This window comes from Octopus sinensis, linkage group LG11 (assembly GCF_006345805.1).
Source record: "Octopus sinensis linkage group LG11, ASM634580v1, whole genome shotgun sequence".
NCBI classification, from domain to species: domain Eukaryota; kingdom Metazoa; phylum Mollusca; class Cephalopoda; order Octopoda; family Octopodidae; genus Octopus; species Octopus sinensis.
In genome coordinates, this window is record NC_043007.1 from 5,824,968 (window position 1) to 5,844,641 (window position 19,674).

General features: G+C 35.5%; 1 protein-coding gene across 2 annotated transcripts in view; it reads left to right on the forward strand.

Annotated features, from left to right (window-relative positions):
- Positions 1–491: 491 nt before the first annotated feature.
- Positions 492–19,674, forward strand: part of LOC118765305 — a 31,470-nt gene continuing 12,287 nt past the window's right edge. The window contains exon 1 of one of the 2 annotated variants that reach the window (XM_036507039.1): positions 492–911. In XM_036507039.1, coding sequence (XP_036362932.1) covers positions 717–911 — 195 coding nt within the window. In that variant the 5' untranslated portion in view covers positions 492–716. Of the gene's footprint in view, positions 912–15,189; positions 15,246–19,674 lie in introns of those variants that run through there. The other variant, XR_005001143.1, reaches the window with a different exon arrangement.

Consider the following 19,674-nt stretch of genomic DNA (forward strand, 5'->3'; position numbering starts at 1 on the left):
GTTTTCCCTCACCTACCACCCCACCACGCTACCTCTCCAACGCGCCATTCTCCGAGCATTCCGGCGACTCGAGTCCGACCCCTCCACTTTGCATCTTCCCTAACCACCCCTCCCCTCCTTCAAACGAGCCCACAACCTCCGAGACCTACATATATATATATGTGTATATATATATATATATATATATATATATATATATATATATATATACACATATATACATATGTGTGTATGAGTGTGTTTGCATACATGTATATACATGATAGATAGATACAGAGAAAGTTGAGAGTGAAGTGTGTGTGTGTGCCCGCATGCGTACGTGTGAGAGTATTATATATGTGCGTTTGTCTATATGTCTTTATGTATATATGTATGTAAGCACGTATATATGTAAAGATACACAAGAGCACACACTTTCACGTTAACAAATTTAAAACATTGATACGTCATAATCAAACAAATACAACCGCGCGCACACTTAGACACTTACTCACTTATAGAAGCATACCTATAAGGCACGGATGTGTTAGAAACAAGGAGAGAAAGATCACGTCAAATAGAAGTCTACTGTTGACAATTTTGAAGATAAATCAAAGTATATTTATTACAGTAAATACGGAAATATTTGCATCTAAACTACAAATAATCTGATCCTCAAAATCACCAGGGACGACGGTTATAACATCTTCAGTGTTGTAACTCCATTGGCAGAAATAATGTTCTTCTGGAATGTTTTCCGAGGAAAGATCCTACTGCTTTCTTGCATGGTCTTTCACAGTTTGGCATTAGATGCGAATGATAAATTGTGCACCAATAAGCAGCTGATTCTTCTTCCTAAGGAAATATACAAAAACTGTAATGTCTTCGTTTCTCAAAGAGATGCCCTGGATGCGCCAACAGTGAAAGTTCCGGTAGGTTATCTATGAATAATACTAGAATTTTGTCTGATTTAGACCTTCAGTTTGTGAAAAGACGATGAGTTGATACCATCGTCCCCTTGCTTGATTGCTTATTTGTTTTATCGATCTGGAAAGGCTGAAACGCAAAGTTGACCCTGTGTGGGGGATTTGAATGTAAATAGTTGGAAAGCATGTTTCTCGATGCTTTAACAATTCTGCTAGTTCGGCACCCAAATAGTTTCTAAATTAAGTACAACGACAGCAGTTTTAAGATGAGGTGATAAGTAGGTGACACAAATTCCACTACTTGACAGCTGCTTCCATTCATTTCGAAACCCAAGGGAATGAAAAGCTAAGTTAACCCTGGCGGGGTTTCTACTCAAAATCTTAAGAGTCGGATAAATTGCACTAAACATTTTTTTAACGATGCTGTAAAAATTCTGCCAATGTGTAACAATTTCTGCCATTGGTGACAAGGGCCCAAAATGTTGTTGACAATGAAAATACAATTAACAAAAACAGTAGGAGATTCATTTCGGGTTAAAAGAGGAGAAATCTACAAAAATGACAAGTGCAAAATGTCAACGCGAAAACAAGAATACAGAATGAATAAATGATTGATGTTTATAGGACACACCCGACACTGCCAAGACTCCAGAATCGGTAGAGCTTGTCCGGAGCAGACGGTGCTTCTTAACACCTGTTGTACCGAAAGAGACCAAGGTTCATTTGGTCGCTTTGAGAATCAGAAAAAGTATCGAAAGTGTATACGCTAGTCACTAACCTTCATTATTTATCGTCTTTAATTAAGCGACATCATTGCAAAATGCCGAGACATTTCATGTGGTTATGCCCACTGCTCTAGGTTGCTTCTTTCTGTAAATGAAAAGCCTCTGTCCAATGGTGTCTTCCTCTCGTCCAGGATAGCACGGCTGATCATACTTCTTAAAAACGTTTGTTGATTTGAACTGGAGTGGGATACTGCAACTTCTCATCTTCTTAAGACAGACGAAATACCACCAGGCATTTCGCCCGGCGTGCTAACGTTTCTGCAAGCTGGCCGTGCTAAGCAGTCAAGATATTGTTAGTCATCACAATCACCGTTTGATGTCTTTGGCAAAGACATTTAGCTTTTATGAAATGATTCAATACGTGTAGCAAACGAATAGGTGTTTCAGGGTAAAAACAAATCTCTGCTTTAACACTGGTGACACTGTAACATTGGCGAACGCTTTCATAGTTCACAATGATAAATTCAGTTCTTTCGGTGGGTGCAAGAAGGGCGGGCGCAAAAGAGTGACTTACTCTGATGTTGCACGGCGACCGGCGTTTCACAGGTGTTCCTAAAAACTATTATGGGTTTTAAGACCCGAACATAATCGTAACAAGTACAGATAAGTATATCAAGTGACGGGTACATTTCCATGCTAGCATGGGTTATTTATTTCCCCACCTTTCTCTCTCTGTCTCTACCTTTTCTTTCGTGGTTGATACCTACAGGGGTCACCAATCATGGACCTACAGGGATCATCGATCATGGACCTCCTTACCAAAGCCTGATGATTCATACTTTTTGATGGGAAAGATACAGTAATGCATTGTCGTTGACCATTGTTAGTTCATTTATAGTTTACTGTTTGTCTCCTGCAGTCCCGAGTTTACTTTTAAGGTGCAAATCCTATTTAAACGTTGATCAGGTGAGGCGGTTCATTGTATTTTTGCAGACTGGTGGGCCTGTGTGATATTACATGAGGACGGACTTCTGGATCCTGTATGAATTGGCCACAAGAATTGAAAATCTTCGGCTAACTTACCAATTACCGGGGCTTTGTCCAGTATTACCCTCTCAGGCTTGAGGAAACGTGAGAGTAGAGATGATCTGGTTCCCCACAAAGCTTCTGAAGTTCCGAAATGGAGGTTTCAGAGAGTAAGAAAGAAAGAAGTGCATAACAATATACGCACGCGCAGTTATGTATATATAAATGTGCATATGCATAATTATATAAGCCTGCGCAATTGCGTATTTAAACCCGTACGCATGCATGCACACACACACACACGTATACACGTATATACACACACACATACGCATAAATGCATACACACATATATACACACATACATACACAAACACATACACACATATATATGCACACACATGCATACACATAAATACATGCATATACGCATACACGTGTGCACGTATACATGCATACATGCACACGTACACAACGTACACATCACTAACTCCTCTTTAGAACGAAATAGGAAAGATCTACACACATTTTTCTCTAACCTCAGCCTATCTATTACTTTTAAAATTTCCCACAAAACCACAAATTTTTTAGACGTAACTTTAATCTTAGAAACCTCCCAATATTCGTCATATGAAACCTAACCAATACCTTTAGCACTTAAACATTAATTAAAATCACCACAAATCCACCTTTGATAATATAGTTACGGGTATCTCAATTCGTTTATCTGACCTCTCCTCCACTCAATAACCACGCCCCATATTACAACCAAGCATTCGCCGCTTGTGGATTCTTCCAACGAATAAAATACATCACTGATATTAGGCTCAATCAACATATATCTCAAAACATACCACAACCACATGCTACCCATCAGAATCAGAAAAACCACACATATACTATACTAGAACCACGGGAGAACACGCATTAAGACAACTTAGACGCCACACGTATATATATATATAAATCTCGCTCTGCATATTGAAAAAATATTTCACATTTAAGCACTTATGAGGACACACCACATGCGCCACTAATGCCGCCACGATTGCCCCTTCTTTATACGAGAAATGGGAATATACATAACACAGGGTACTCGACACACAGTAGAAATATTCCCCCTGACGAACTACTCAGTACACAGAATAAGAAGATCATATACACCCAGAATATAATATAAGATTAGCGCAAACACAAATTTCCATTACGTGACTGTTACCCAAAAGTCAAATTCAAGAGGGTTAACCAGTCGAAAAGATGTCACCCAAGAGTAGCGCACATTGATTTATCGTTTCCTTTATGAGAATCTCCGAGAATTCAACGAGATTTACTGCTTTTACCAAATGGTGACGACCACAATTCCTCCATTTGATCGGCTATAAAATAAATGAAGATATTAAAATATTTCTATTTTTCCCTTAACATGAACTAACGTTAGCCTATCACGCAAACAAAGAAATCCTATCCACCAATGCGGTGCAGAGCACTCATTTTTATCGTTCCACATTTACGTATATTATATATATATATTATATATATATAAGATAATAAATCCAAAAAAATTAAGAGCAAAAGAAACAGCGTGAGGGCGTGTGGTAAGTGATCGCAGATTAACGTGTGATGAGATATTTCTTCAAGTATGCAATGAACCATCCCGATCTAGCAATTGAAATCACAATCGCCAGATCTTTTGTGCAACACCATATATATATATGCATGCCAACTTCCTAATAAGCTCGTATGTTTGTATGTATAATTTAATAAAATAAATTTTTCCCAATTAAAAAAAATTGTTTTATTAGGCAAATGTAACTCTGCAAGCACATAAATATATGTTGCTCATGGTTGATCCGGACGAATATCCGCATTCTGATATGGTGTATTCGCATTGGATAAAGACACATATCACCGTAAGTATAATAGATATTTTTTGGTAACTGTATTATTTTTTTATGCAGATATGTGCATTCGTTACACGCAACTGTCAATGTTAGCACCAATATGCGTATATAATTTCACAAATTGCAACGCACCGCGCACACACATACACACACTTACACACACATACACACACTTGCACACATGCATACACGCAAAGATGCATACACATGCATACAGATGCACATATTCATACACACAAATACAAGCAAATACACACATACATACCAATAATAGCGAAGAGATTCAAGAAATTGTTTAACTGATAAATCATTACTGAATTTTGAGAAATTTCACTGAAACCTGCGCTAAAACATTATGAAAGAAATCAATATTTCTGTAATTTACCGGTTTCAACACTTTTAAAACATATTCTTTAATAATGATGATATATAAACTGCTCTGGTTGGTTGAAAATGCTTTAAAATGTGTTGTTGTTGGTGGTTCAGGGGAAGAGTTAAATAAATATTTACAGTAATGGGGAGGCAATATGTTCGATAATGTTTTCGTTCAATTATTAACAGTAATGTATATAGGAATTGAAATTGATAAAATCTGTGTGTCATGTGCAGTGGCTAGTTTTAAATGAATGCATCTTTTCATTATCCGACATTGTGCACGTGTGTGGGTGTGTGTGTGTGCTTGTATGTGAGTGTATGTGTGTGTAGTAAAATAGTAATACGTGTAAGATCTATGATATATTCAAGTGCGTATATAAATATATATATAAATATATTTATGCTATATTATATATATATATATGTGCTATATATATGCTATATATATATATATATTATATATATATTATATATATATATATATATATAATATATATATATATATATATATATATATATATATAATATATATATAATATCACATATATGTATGTGCGTATATAGGCATAGGCGTGGCTGCTTGGTAAGAAACTAGCTTCCTAACCACAAGGTTCCGTGTTCAGTCCCATTGCGTGACAACTTGAGCAAGCTTTAGGACAAGGCTCCAACACCGATGCCAACTACTTTGATTTCAGCAGGGTTGATGATAAGATTCTCTTAAAAAACTATCGAACATTGGTGTCTGTGGAATGATGCTACGATGGATGAAGTATTTCCTGACTGACAGAACTTGACACGTTGTAGTCGAAGGAGTAAAATCAAGCCCAGCCAAAATTAGTAGTGGCATTCCACATGGCACTGTGTTGGACCCACTTCTTTTCATCATCTACATCAATGACATCACTGATATCATCAAGCACAGCATTGTTAGTTGTTGTGTTGCTCGTGTAAATATTAAAATCAGAGGTCATCTCGCCGTAAACATCGCATGTTTTTGTTAAGCAAATTGTATCAGGGAGTATATTATTCAAACTGTATCTCTCTTTTATAGGCGTATCTCTGTGGTTGAGTAGCATGCTTTCCAACCATGTCGCCTTGGGTTCAATCCCACTGTGCGGCGCGATGGGCAATTCTCCTTCATTAGAGCTCCGAACCGACCAAAGCCTTGTGTATTATATAATTGCTAATACTGTATTGATATCTAAAATAACACATACAACTCAATTATTATTTTCATACAATAAACAAACAGAAGTTTGTGTATGAGATTGATCTTTTATCTCCTTCAATTATTATATGCTTTTACTTATAACTTACCCACATACAGGGGAAGTAAATCTCTCTATATAATAACACTTTGAATATGGCCCTCGAGAAAGAGTAAAAGTAATTACCCGATCAATGACGGGTATTACAGCTACTACTTGAATAAATGAAGATACGTTATTGAATAAATATTACTATTGTGGGTAGAACAACAACAACAAAAACATTTCTATATGATTACGTAAGTATATGTTTGTGTGTGTGCATATTTATGTATGGAAGCATGTAAGTATCAATGTATTCTTAATGAAATTATAATTTCAGCCCACACAACTGAAAGCAGGCGTAACAGCAGATAAAAAAGACGTGATACGTAAGTAATATTTTCATTGTTACTCAATAGTGATACATACATACACACATACATACATACACACATACATACACACATACATACACACATACATACATACATACATACATATATGCTATGCATGCGTGCGTGGGCACGCGTGAGGTTATCAATATAATTTGTGTTCCGTTAAGTAAATAAACAAAAATCTACGCCATACAACACGATCCAGTGAGAGATAAATATCATTGAGTGTGCACAGAATAAAGATTCGAGCTGGTAATAGTTTCTTGTTTTGTACCTCCAAGCAATCTCAGGCTCTGAGCGCATGGTTCGTTCTATTTCTGAAGAGAATAGACCATATGCTCAGAGCCTCTCGATTGCTTGGAGACACAAGGCGTGTTGTAAAAACCTGTTTGTGAAAAGCCTGTCAAGATCAGTGCTTTGTTCGGTGTACCTTCCTGCTATTGCGTACATTAAATGATATGTATAAATGGATGTATGCATTCGTGGATGTATACACACACACAACGCGAGCGCACACAGACACTCACACACACACACATATACAAAATAACATATACATATATATATATATATATATATATATTATATATATAATATATATATATAAAATTATAATAGATAATATAATATATATATATATATATATATATATATAATATATGATATATATATACATATATATATATATATTGGTAAAAAAGAAAGATGAATAATCTTGTTGCAGATTAATCAAAAGTTTAACCGATACCTTGGTAGCAAAAATCACAGCAGAAGAAAGCACGGTTGGAGATAAAACCATTTGGTGTTGCACAACGTGCGGTTGGTGCAGATAATTGAATTTTAAATAATTAGTGAATTGAAGAAATGGAGTTGAACGAAGATTGAACGAATCCTTTTATTGCATTCTACACATGTTTCAAAAGCCACAATTTTCCAAATTCTGATTAAATAAGGATACCATATTGTGGCTTTCTCTTCAGAAAAAATAGGAATTCCGTTGGCAGAACAAAACAGAACAGAGGCGCAGCAAAGCAATTTGAACGAGGAGGCTCTTTAAGAGCCCATGGCTGAACTGATTATCAATGTACGTTGAAATCGGGTGGGTGGGTGCGTTGAAGATATTTACAGGTCAGGCGGCGGTCAAATCCAGTAGGTGAGAGCAAGGGGTGTGGAGATGTTCTGTGTGACCCAAAACTAAAATTCTGAATATTTAAGAATACTGGGTGTATTTCTTGGGGCGAGACAGAAACTATCTAGAAGCAGGTATGTGTGTACTGGCCATGTGTGCGCGGCCGTATGTTGGTAAAAGGCGCTACATAATGGTCCACTGCTGAAAAATTCGTCAGGCGGCAGAAAATATTTTTTGTGTTCGTGTGTTCGTCTAGGCCTGCTTGTCAAAAAATTAACGTCGTCAAAGAATCCTAAGGGTATATAAAAAATTCCTGCGTTTGCTTCCAAAACAAACCACCATTCGCCTAATGGGAGTAATTTCCCCTGCAAGGGTTATTCATATATTTCTAAAAAGCTTTTTCAAAAATTATTTCCAAGGATTATTTCCTGAAGAGAAAGCCACAATATGGTATCCTTATTTAAATCAGAATTTGGAAAATTGTGGCTTTTGAAACATGGGTAGAATGCCAATAAAGGATTCTGTTCAATCTTCGTTCAACTCCATTTCTTCAATCACTAATAATATATATATACATATATATATATATATATATATATATATATATATAATATCTATATATATATTATATATATATATATATATATATATTATATACATATATACATATATACGACGGGCTTCTTTCAGTTTCCGTCACCAAATCCACTCTCACAAGGCTAATATATATATATATAAACAGCCCGAAATTACTAAGATGATCCGGTTCCCGACTGAAGATTAGAGGCTTTGAGTGACCCGTCGGTTTTTTTGTGTGTCGTCTCCTTGTGTGTTTTTTGCGTCTTGTCCCACTTTGTAATTTATATTTATATTAAATCCTATATAGATATATTTATATATATATATATATATATATATTATATAAATATATATATATATATATATAACACATATATATATACATATATATGTATATATATATTACATATATATGTCTATATATATATGTATATTATATGTATGTATATATGTTATATATATATATATGTATATATATATATATTTATATATATATGTATATATATATACATGATATATATATATATGTATATATGCATGTATGTATATATATATATATATATATATATTATATATATAATATATATATATATATAAAACATGCAGAATACGTGCAAACACGCACGCCACATTACGATCCAATCAACACCAAGCCATCTCCGTCCCCAAACACCATGCACACGAAAAATTTAAAATAAATTATATAACACCTGTATTATCCAGCCCAGAGATAACAATCGGGAAGTACGTACTTTAAACTTGTTACACAAAAAGTACGAAAAGCTACATGTGCAAAACCATTTAACATCAGAAATGGACGGATCTGTATCCTACGAAAATAAAGACCATCAAAATAAAGAGCCGGACGTTATTCTTCATGTCCCGCAAATAAAACCAAAAAAAAAGCCTAAATGGACACATGAGGAATATATTTCAATCTTATTTTAAACGCTTATTTTAGAGCAGTGTTCTACCCAATGAACGAACACACAACATATACATATAGAATCTGGAGGGAAAATAGCCTAGATAAAGATTTGGATAGAGCAATGAACCCTAATAAACTAGTTAACATACGAAGATATATTCCCAATGCAAAAAAAAAAAAATCAGAAATATAAACAGAACATTTAAAATGAAAAATACAACAGGAAAATGTAGATAGAAGCCACAGAGCAATGCCAAACAATATCATAAGCACTGGGACTGTAAAACACGAAGACAGACGTAACATGTCCAGCAAAAACGAAGTAGTAGTATATATATATATATATATATATATAGTACAAAGTAAGATAGGGGTTATGAATGTAACCCACTATGGGATATCAGTTATCCAATATTGTGTTGGTAAAGTACCCAAATTCTTAATACATAAATGCTTTTAATTGCAATGCAATTAATTCATTTATAGTATTAAATGGGTGAAAGTAAAGAAATATTTTTACCGTAAATTTATAATACAAATAAGAAAATGGAGAAACAATTCATCTCGTTCATCGTTCATCGTTCATAATATATATATATATATAGAAGTTATATATAATATATATATATATATATATATAGTATATATATAGATATAACATATTACAGATACATATGTACAATAAATATAGATACACACACATATATACATATACATATGTACATATAAATATAGTATAGTAACTATGTATAAATATGTACATATAATTTATATATACATATTTATATATATTATATATCTATATACATATCGTTACATATATACATATATAGATATATATATATATATATATATATATATTATATATATATATATAGAATATATATATATATATTTATTATATACAACGTATAGGAGGTGAAAGCAAAGCGAAACAGTATTTTTTCATTAATGGTTGACATTCGGGTTTTCTTTGGGGTATATAGTCCGGTTGCTTGGGTTGTGCTGGAGATCATCAGGAAGTGGATGCTTCCTGAAGGGTTTACTGCTGACTCCTGGGATACTACTCTCTTCGTTTTACAGGTCTTGGTTTATGTATTTACTTTTACTGTTGTTTAACAGGTGCTATCTGAGAGAAAATGAGTAAATGAGTGAGAGAGTGAAGATGAGAGTGAGAGAGAGAGAGAGAGAGAGAGAGAGTGAGAGAGAGAGAGAGAGAGAGAGAGAGAGAGAGAGAGGAGAGAGAGAGAGAGAGGAGAGAGAGGAGAGAGAGAGAGAGAGAGAGAGAAACGGTCTACGGCCATTCGATCGCCATCTGCACTGATCTCAAGCCTCGACCACGTTTGCCTCTATCACTGTTTCTGTGTAAGTTTCCTGTTGATGTCCTGGTTTAATGTCTCTGCAAAGGATTGTCTTTACAGACCAGTCAACTATCCCCAATGCTGGTGTATCATTACTCATACTGCAGATCTCCTCACCGGATACTCTTATCCGCCTACTTATTTTTTCTAAGTCAGACGTAATATTCTCCAGCCATTTTGTCTTTATCCATAACACCTTTGTTTAGGTTTTCATCAATGCCTAGATTTTTGTAGCATTGATAGAGAGAAACTGTTGATGAAGAGGTTTTGAGTCTGGGAGACTGAATTTCCACGTTCAAATATCAAATATGAACATTCCTTTCGACCAAATTCCATTTCTGTTTCTCAGTGAAAATGTTAACTTCAACTGTTTTTATGACAATGTAAATATTTTAGCATAAACCTTCAGCCCATCTACAAAGAATTTATGGGTTGCGTTGGTAATTCTTGTAGTTGGATGTAGCTTTTATATTTTCGTAGCAGAGATGATGATATATGCATATGTTTATATAAATTATTTTATTTTATTTTCCCTTTCAACAGCTTACAAACCCCCTAATCCGCACGCTGGAGCCCATCGCTACCAGTTCTTACTGTATCCACAGATACTCGATGCTGTCAAAATAGAACCACAACTGGAATATACTAGATTATTTCATATCGGTGACTTTGAAGTCAAGAACAGTGTATCGTACATATCGAGCTACCAATACGTTATAACTGAAGCAAGGGTGCTTCAACAGCTTCTGATCTGATCAGCCAGAGGATTAGTTCTTTCTTTTTGATAATTTTAACATATTTTGACCAATTACTATTGTAAATATTCTACAGAAGAGTATTGTATGTATATATATATATATATATATATATATATATATATATATATATATATTATATATATAATATGTATGTATGTATGTATGTATGTATGTATGTATATGTATATATACAATTAAATATATGAAAATATATATATATGAACAATAAACAATAAAGTGTTATATCTTCTTTTCAATGTTCCTATTTCATTCCGTGTTTTCTTTTCACCCGAACAAGTAAAGTGTCTGTAGGCAATGTGTTCTGTTGTTAATATTCTTATATTGACTCTCTCCTAGTCCTTCTTTCTCTATACTGAGTCCTGCGCTCCTTTACGTATTTTCTGCATTTTTTTTCCTTCATTCATTTTCATTTACAAATCCTTTTATTCCAGAGATAATTTATTAACTGTCAGAACTACGAAGGGGTCTGATGTCAGAACTGTAACGCGGGGTGTTGGCAGAATCGTTAGCAGCCCCCGGATAAAAATCATTTAGCAGCATATTCTCTGTTGTACGTTCTGAGTTCAAACACCACCGAGGCCGAGTTCCTTTAATTCTTTCAGTGGGGAGGAAGAGTAACTTCTAGTTGAGCACTGGAACTGATGTGATCGACTACACCGCTTCTCCGTAATTCCGGGTCTTCTGACTTATAGTAAAATGCATTATTATTATTGCATGCTGGCAGAATCGTGAGCGCACCGAAGAAAATGATTGACGGCATTTCGTCCGTCTGTTCCTTCTGTGTGTCCACCGAGGTTGACTTGCCTTTTATCTTCTTAGTGTCGAGGAAATAACTTCCAGTCGAGCATCGACAAGTTCCCGCCTCTACCATATTTCTGTGTAGACTCTGTGTCTACAGTAGAGAGGACTATCTGTCAGAATTCATTTTTCAGACAGGCATCAATTCCTTTCTTGACGGGTTTTCATAATAACAGCTGTCCGGTTTACCTCCAGTTTTACTGTTCCTTTTCCCCACTTCACATTTTACGGTCTCAACAAAACACTGTATAAGAACTACTCAAACACACATTCAGTCCAATCATTGCATGAATGGACCCACAACTAAAACCCAACAATGCGACTTGCACGGATATCATCTTATTTCATAAATCACAAAAAAGTGAGCTCTAAAATTACTGGGTTGGCCGAAATGCTCGTTCGGTTTTTTAAGCGAAAATATGACAAAAGTTTTAAACACAAAGCGATTTATCTAATCAATGATATAATTACCATTTCTTTTTAATATCATCTGCCATTTTGAGGACTGATCCATACAGACATTCCTCGATTATACGTCGGTTTTCAAAACTACTATATTGTAAAATAGAAATCAAATGAAATCATTTTACTCAAATTAAAGTCTGTCCGCCACAAATATTGGAATCGTAAAATCATTAGAAAACCGTTAAAAGCGCATACAATCGTCTTACACATCAATTCAAAATAAACGATATATGAACATAAATGTTCATAGGAAAGAGAAGTATTGGTCGTTGGGTCTTATTGAGATCCATGGCTCCCTTAATAGCAGGAGAACAGAGCATTTTTGAGAGGACAACCTCGTGAATTTGGACTGGATTTGGATATACACATTGTTGGCTGTACGACGGATGGTGCTTCTATGATGGTGAAATTTGGAAAAGAAATAAGGCATGATCACCAACAATGTCTAACACATTACATACATCTGTCTGTGATCGACATTCTCTATCAAAGAAATATTGAAAATATTGCCTCAACAGATGAGACTGATAAAAAAAGTGAAGAGATCAATTATAACAGACGATAGTGATGATGAAGCTGACATAAGTCCAAAAGACATACTTTTTCAAACAGATTTGGTTCACGAAATGTCTTGTGTTCCCCAGCTAAAACCTGAATTTAACAAAGTTTTAAATAAAGTAAGAAAAGTTTCAAAACTTTTCCGTAATTCTCCTGCAAAAAAATGAAATTTTGCAAGATTTTGTTCGAGCGAACTTTGATAACAGGGAATATAAAATTATACTGGATTGCAGAACTAGGTGGAATAGCACATTCCATATGCTTGAGAGATTTTTGAAATTGAAAAGCTGCATTCCAAATGCTCTACGAGAAGTACTTTCCACAGATGCCATAGTTAACGAAGAATAGAAATCTCTCGATTTACCATATGGAATTCTGCATCCAGTAGAAATTATTTTCAAGGCTATTTGCGCTGAGGATACGGATTTACTGAAAAAGGAATATTCTATAGAATTTTTATTGAATAAACTTAATATCGTCGGCAACCCTTTGGCTCTAAATCTTCGTGAAAGACTTATGCATAGATATAATTAGAGAAGAAATGTCGAAAGCTTCATTCTTGAGAAGTATTTACATATCCCAATGAAGTTTAAAGGTAAATCAAATTTTGGAACTTTTCTTTTTTTAACGTAACAACATTTAAGGAAGTAAGCTGAACAAACATAAGGAGATTATTTCCTGAAAATGACGCTGAGAACACAATAGAATTATACATACTTACATATACGTACACACGCAACTCTTCCCACATATAAATACACCAATACCAGGAACAATTGATAGCTCATAGTGCAAAGGATTCGTGATTCGACAGCTGAGAATCGCCGGTTGAAGGCAGTAGGGCAGTGGAAACAGACACGTTCTGTCCTGGAAGGAACTCTGGATCACTGGCCAGAGAGAATTCTCCTTCCTCCTTCGTGCTGTAGCTGACTTTTTGCCAACAGCAAATAACCTTAAAATAAAGGGTAAATAAATCTTTGTACACTGAACAACATTTTGCCAGGATACCCCAAGGCACTGAGAGAAGGTCAATTTAAGTGATGATATGACGAGGCCCTTGCAGAAATTGTCAAGTCGACTGATCTTCAAAGAATGAAGGCTAATAAACACCACCACCGAAGGGAGGACAGACTCTATATCTCTCACCACGTAAAGAAAACTTCGTCAACAAGGCCTTTGTCAAGGGATGACATGCGGCCTCATTTCCATTGAAGTCGGCAACCGCAGATTTTCAGCTAAAGCAGTGCACTATGATCTGCAGAAGATAAGTCTGAAACACAGATAACTAAAGAAAGCCATGAAGGAGACAGTCCCAGAACCTAGAACTAGCTGAAGGTGACTATCTTCGGTAGGGGAAAACTAGTTCGGTCCTCGATCACGCACTCGGGCGAAGCGTAAATGCTGAGGGACGAAATGCTTGTGACTCTGTGTGTATGTTTGCATGCATGTATACGCATGATAGATATATATCTATAGAGAGAGAGAGGTGCGAGAGAGAGAGAGTGAGAGATATGTGTATGTATGTGTGTCTGCGTGTGCGTATATTATATATGCGTATTTGTCTATATGTATTTATGTATATATGTATGTAAGCACTTATATATATAAAGGTACACATGCACACACTTTCACGTTAGCAAATTTAAAACATTGATGCATCATAATCAAACATAAATACAACCGCGCGCACACTTAGACGCATGCTCACTTGTAGAAGCACACGTATAAAGAACGGATGTGTTAGAAACAAGGAGAGAAAGATCACGTCAAACAGAAGTCTAGTGTTGACAATTTTGAAGATAAATCAAAGTATATTTATTAAAATAAATACAGAAATATTTGCATCTAAGCTACAAATAATCCATTGACAGAAATAATGTTCCTCTGGCATGTTTTCCGAGTGAAGATCCTACTGCTTTCTTGCATGGTCTTTCACAGTTTGGCATACTATGCGAATTACCTGTGCTCCAGCAAGGACCAGCTGATTCTTCTTCCTAAGAATATATACAAAAAATGTAATGTCGACCTTAGTGTAGCTGATGTAAAGAAACCGCCAACAGTGAAAGTTCCGGTAGGTTATCTATGAATAATACTAACATTTTGTCTGATTTTGGCCATCAATTTGTGAAAAGAAGATGAGTTGATACCATTGTCCCCTTGCTTGATTGCTTCTTTATCTTATCGATCTGGAAAGGCTGAAACGCAAAGTTGACCTTGTGTGGGGGATTTGAATGTAAATAGTTGGAAAGCATGTTTCCCGATGCTTTAACAATTCTGCTAGTTCGGCGCCCGAATGGTTTCTAAATTAAGTACAACGCCAGCAGTTTTAAGATGAGGTGATAAGTAGGTGACACAAATTCCACTACTTGACAGCTGCTTTCATTCATTTCGACACCCAAGTAAATGAAAGGCTAAGTTAACCCTGGCGGGGTTTCTATTCAAAATCTGAAGAGCCGAAAAAATTGCACGAAACATTTTTTTACCGATGTTCTAAAAATTCTGTCAAAGTGTAAAAATTTCTGCCATTGGTGACAAGCGCTTAAAATGTTGTTGACAGTGTAAATACGATTGCCAAAGATAGTAGATTTATTTCGGGTAAAAAGAGGAGGAATCTACAAAAATGACAAGTGCAAAATGTCAACAAGAAAACAGGACTACAGAATAAATAAGTGCTTGATGTTTCTAGCACTTATTCATACCTTTTATTGCAATAGCTCAAGTGAATACAGAAATTGAATAATTCAACGATGTGAATATCAGTATGTATTCTTCTTCTTCTTCTTCTTCTTCTTCTTCTTCTTCTTCTTCTTCTTCTTCTTCTTCTTCTTCTTCTTCTTCTTCTTCTTCTTATTATTATTATTATTATTATTATTATTATTATTATTATTATTATTATTATTATTATTATTATTATTATTATTATCATTATTATTATTATTATTATTATTATTATTATTATTATTATGATTATTATTATTATTATTATTATTGAGTGAGAGAGCAGTTCATGCCATCAAAGTGACACTGGGGTAAAATATACGAAGCCCAATATACCCATCATGACTACCCGTCTGATAAGGGCACACCAGGCACATGCATCACAACCATATGTGCGCGACATGGTGATCTCATATCAAGATAAACAGCACATGACCTTGCAGGTGGGGCCCAGTTAGAATTTTCTTCAGGTTGAGTAGCCCATCCCGCTCAAGCGGTCCCTGAATAAGGGTTGTTTAAGGATGTTGAAAGAACCACCCATGTTTCCAGAGGTGAATTATTCAAACCCCAAAGAATCCCTCTTAACACATGGCTATGATGCTCCCCCACTACTTCTGCTCGTGATCAGAGAGGCACATATCGTCAGCCACTAAGGGACATGCTCAACTGGTTAAGGTCAAACAACTGACAAGCAAATCTATGGTATTGAGCAGAATATTTGCTGTAGCCCATCTTTTATACCAAGACAAAACAATGTACATGATAACACTTCCAATCAGTTAAGATCAGAAGCCATGAGAGCCATTGCCTGGTACTGCATCAGGGCATTATTATTATTATTATTATTATTATTATTATTATTATTATTATTATTATCATTATTTATTTTTTAAATTTTTATTATTATTATTATTGTTGTTGTTGTTGTTGTTGTCGTTGTTGTTGTTGTTGTTTTTCTATCAGTAATTACAAATAGAACAGGATGAATTACTTCTTTTCAAGGCCAAGGTCAGCGCTCTCAGTGGTCGCTGGTAGTAGTAAACGTATTTGACCTCTGCTGACTCAGAGGGTGCTAAGATTCTTTTGTCTTCTATTGCTGACCTCCTCGCCATCTACCGAATCGATTTCTAAACCTGTAGAAATCGATCTATTCACCAAGCTGCTGCTCTTCCCCCAACTATTTCCTTCAACAACCACATATTTATGATTATCTCAAGTACAAGACAAAAGTTGAAAATAATAAAGAACATTTAATAAAACCTTTTAATAATCAATGGAAATAGTAATAATGATAATAACAATAGTAGTGATAGTGATGGTGATGGTGATAATGATAAAAATAGAAAAATATGCTTCAGCTGCTAATACTACAACTACTACTATTCTGATAGTACATGAATCTGAGGCCCAACTACCGCTACTACCACTATTCCCACCCCTATTACTGTTGCTGCTGCTGCCACCACTGCTGCTACTACACATAGATACAACAGTATAGGCAGTAATTCACAACGGCGATAGAAGATTGAAGAAGAGACTGCCCACTGAAGAAGATTAGAAGTGAGCAAATGGTTCTCTAGAAAGTCGTTCTGCATGGCAGAAAGAGTAGTTACACCTCTTTTAAATTACAACTAACATCGCTGAGGAAGGCCCGATCAAATACTGCAATTTTCTGTGGTCTGTCCACGAGAACAGCGCTGGAGATTGGTGCCACCCCTGTCCGGCATAGGCCTGTGTAACCTCTGAGTCTGTTAATATAACAAGAGAAAATAGTAAAAAAATAAAAACAAAAATAATATCAGTGATGATAATAATGATAATAATAGAAGGTAGCGGGTGGAGTCTCCCCATGTCCTGCTTAATAATACATCTAGTGATGGTGTCAATAAAAACACTGGTAATTGTGCAACCTGATAATCGTTACCTCATATGAGTGACAATGGAAAAACAAAATATTGTGAATAACGGTGGTAATGAAACTGAAGCCATTGATGGTGATAGCGTTGTATCCGGCTGTCTCAGACTCTTGACCGGCTCCAACCTGTCGATATCCATAACGGGACCACCACACACGACGTAGATGGAGCAAGAAAATTAATGCTGTGGTCATGGAGTGTTACTACCTGAGTAACCCTGTAGATTAAAATGGTGCTCAAATTAGGGGTTACCGACAACGCATGTATGATCATTGGAGGGATAAGGGATTTATAGCTTACGGAACAGAGACTATGTGATCAAGCTAGAGCAATAAAAAGAAACTCGCTGGTTCACCGAAGTAGAGATCGAAGTTATCAAAAGCGAGTCTCGGAAAAACGTAGCAGAGATAACGATGAAAATACATTTCTTACTAATAAGAGTAATCTCATAGCACAGGAAAGGAGCAGTGGTAGCTTACTTGATGAGAGACATATAGATGAAAGAAGACAAAAAACTAATGGAGACATGACAGATGAACAAAAGACAATCTACCAAAGAATACAGGTAAGACTACAGGAGAACGATAGCGACATTATTTGCAACCTTAAAAAGGTTGATCGATGGAAATTGAACCAAGAAACCATAAATGTCAATGAAATTCTGAAATACAGCAGTACAAACAACTTCACAGAAACAAATAATTTGATCAAGGCAGCAAGTATTGTTGTAGCACAAAACGTGAGTGTTGATGCCAAGAAAAAGAAATATAATGGGAGTGACAAAAGAAAAGATCCATGGTGGAAAACAAGAATACAGTCAGACATGCTCTGGAAAGAAATCTCTGTGTTAGACCGAAAAAAGAAAAGGGAGCTTAAAAGCGAACAAAAATACAGGACGCTGAAAAGGAAGTATAATATAGAAACAAAGGGCATGAAAGTAGCAGTGGAGGAACTGAAACAGCGCCTCGTTGCAAAGAAAGCAAAGATGGTAAGATACGACCAAAGAATGAAGGGTTACCACCAGAATAGGCTATTCAGAGTAGATCAAAAGAGATTCTATAAAGATATAAATGGTGAGTGTACAGATGAAAAGTTGATACCAGATAACATTGAAAGTCAAAGGTTTCGGAGTGACATCTGGAGCAAAGACAAGGAGCACATGAAGGATGCTGAATGGTTGCAAGAACTGAAACAAACAGTAGTCTGTCCAAAACAGGCAGAACTAGTCATTTCAGTAAAGGAAGTGAAGTAAATCAGCAAAAAAAGAGCAACTGGAAGGCCCCGGGACCAGATGGAGTTCAAGGCTACTAGATCAAAAGATTTGGTGAATGTCATGCACGAATAGCTGCACAACACAACACTTTGTTAAATGCCGACCAAGTACCACCAGAGGGGTTGACATTGGGTAGGACAGTGTTGTGCTTGAAAAACATCGTAAAAGGCAATACAGTAGACATATACAGGCCAATATCCTGTTTGCCACTTACGTAGAAATTATTGACTGGAATACTCGTAGAATCGATGTACGAACATCTGGAAAAAAATGAATTTAAAATGTAGAGCAAACTTCAGCTGAAAATTGCTCAACATCTCAAATTGATGTAACGTTTGCATTGTTCAATTAAATGGAGTCACATGCATTACTTTTGTATATCCTTGTTGCTTATTTTGATTATAATCACCTTATTTTAAATTGTATGGATAATACCATACTAAAGTCTGGCGCCTTCAACTTAAGTACCATATTCATCTGAATCTCTCTCTCTCTCTCTCTCTCTATATATATATATATATATATATATAAAGAGAGAAGGAGAGCGAGATAGATAGATACATACATACATATATATATATATATATATATAT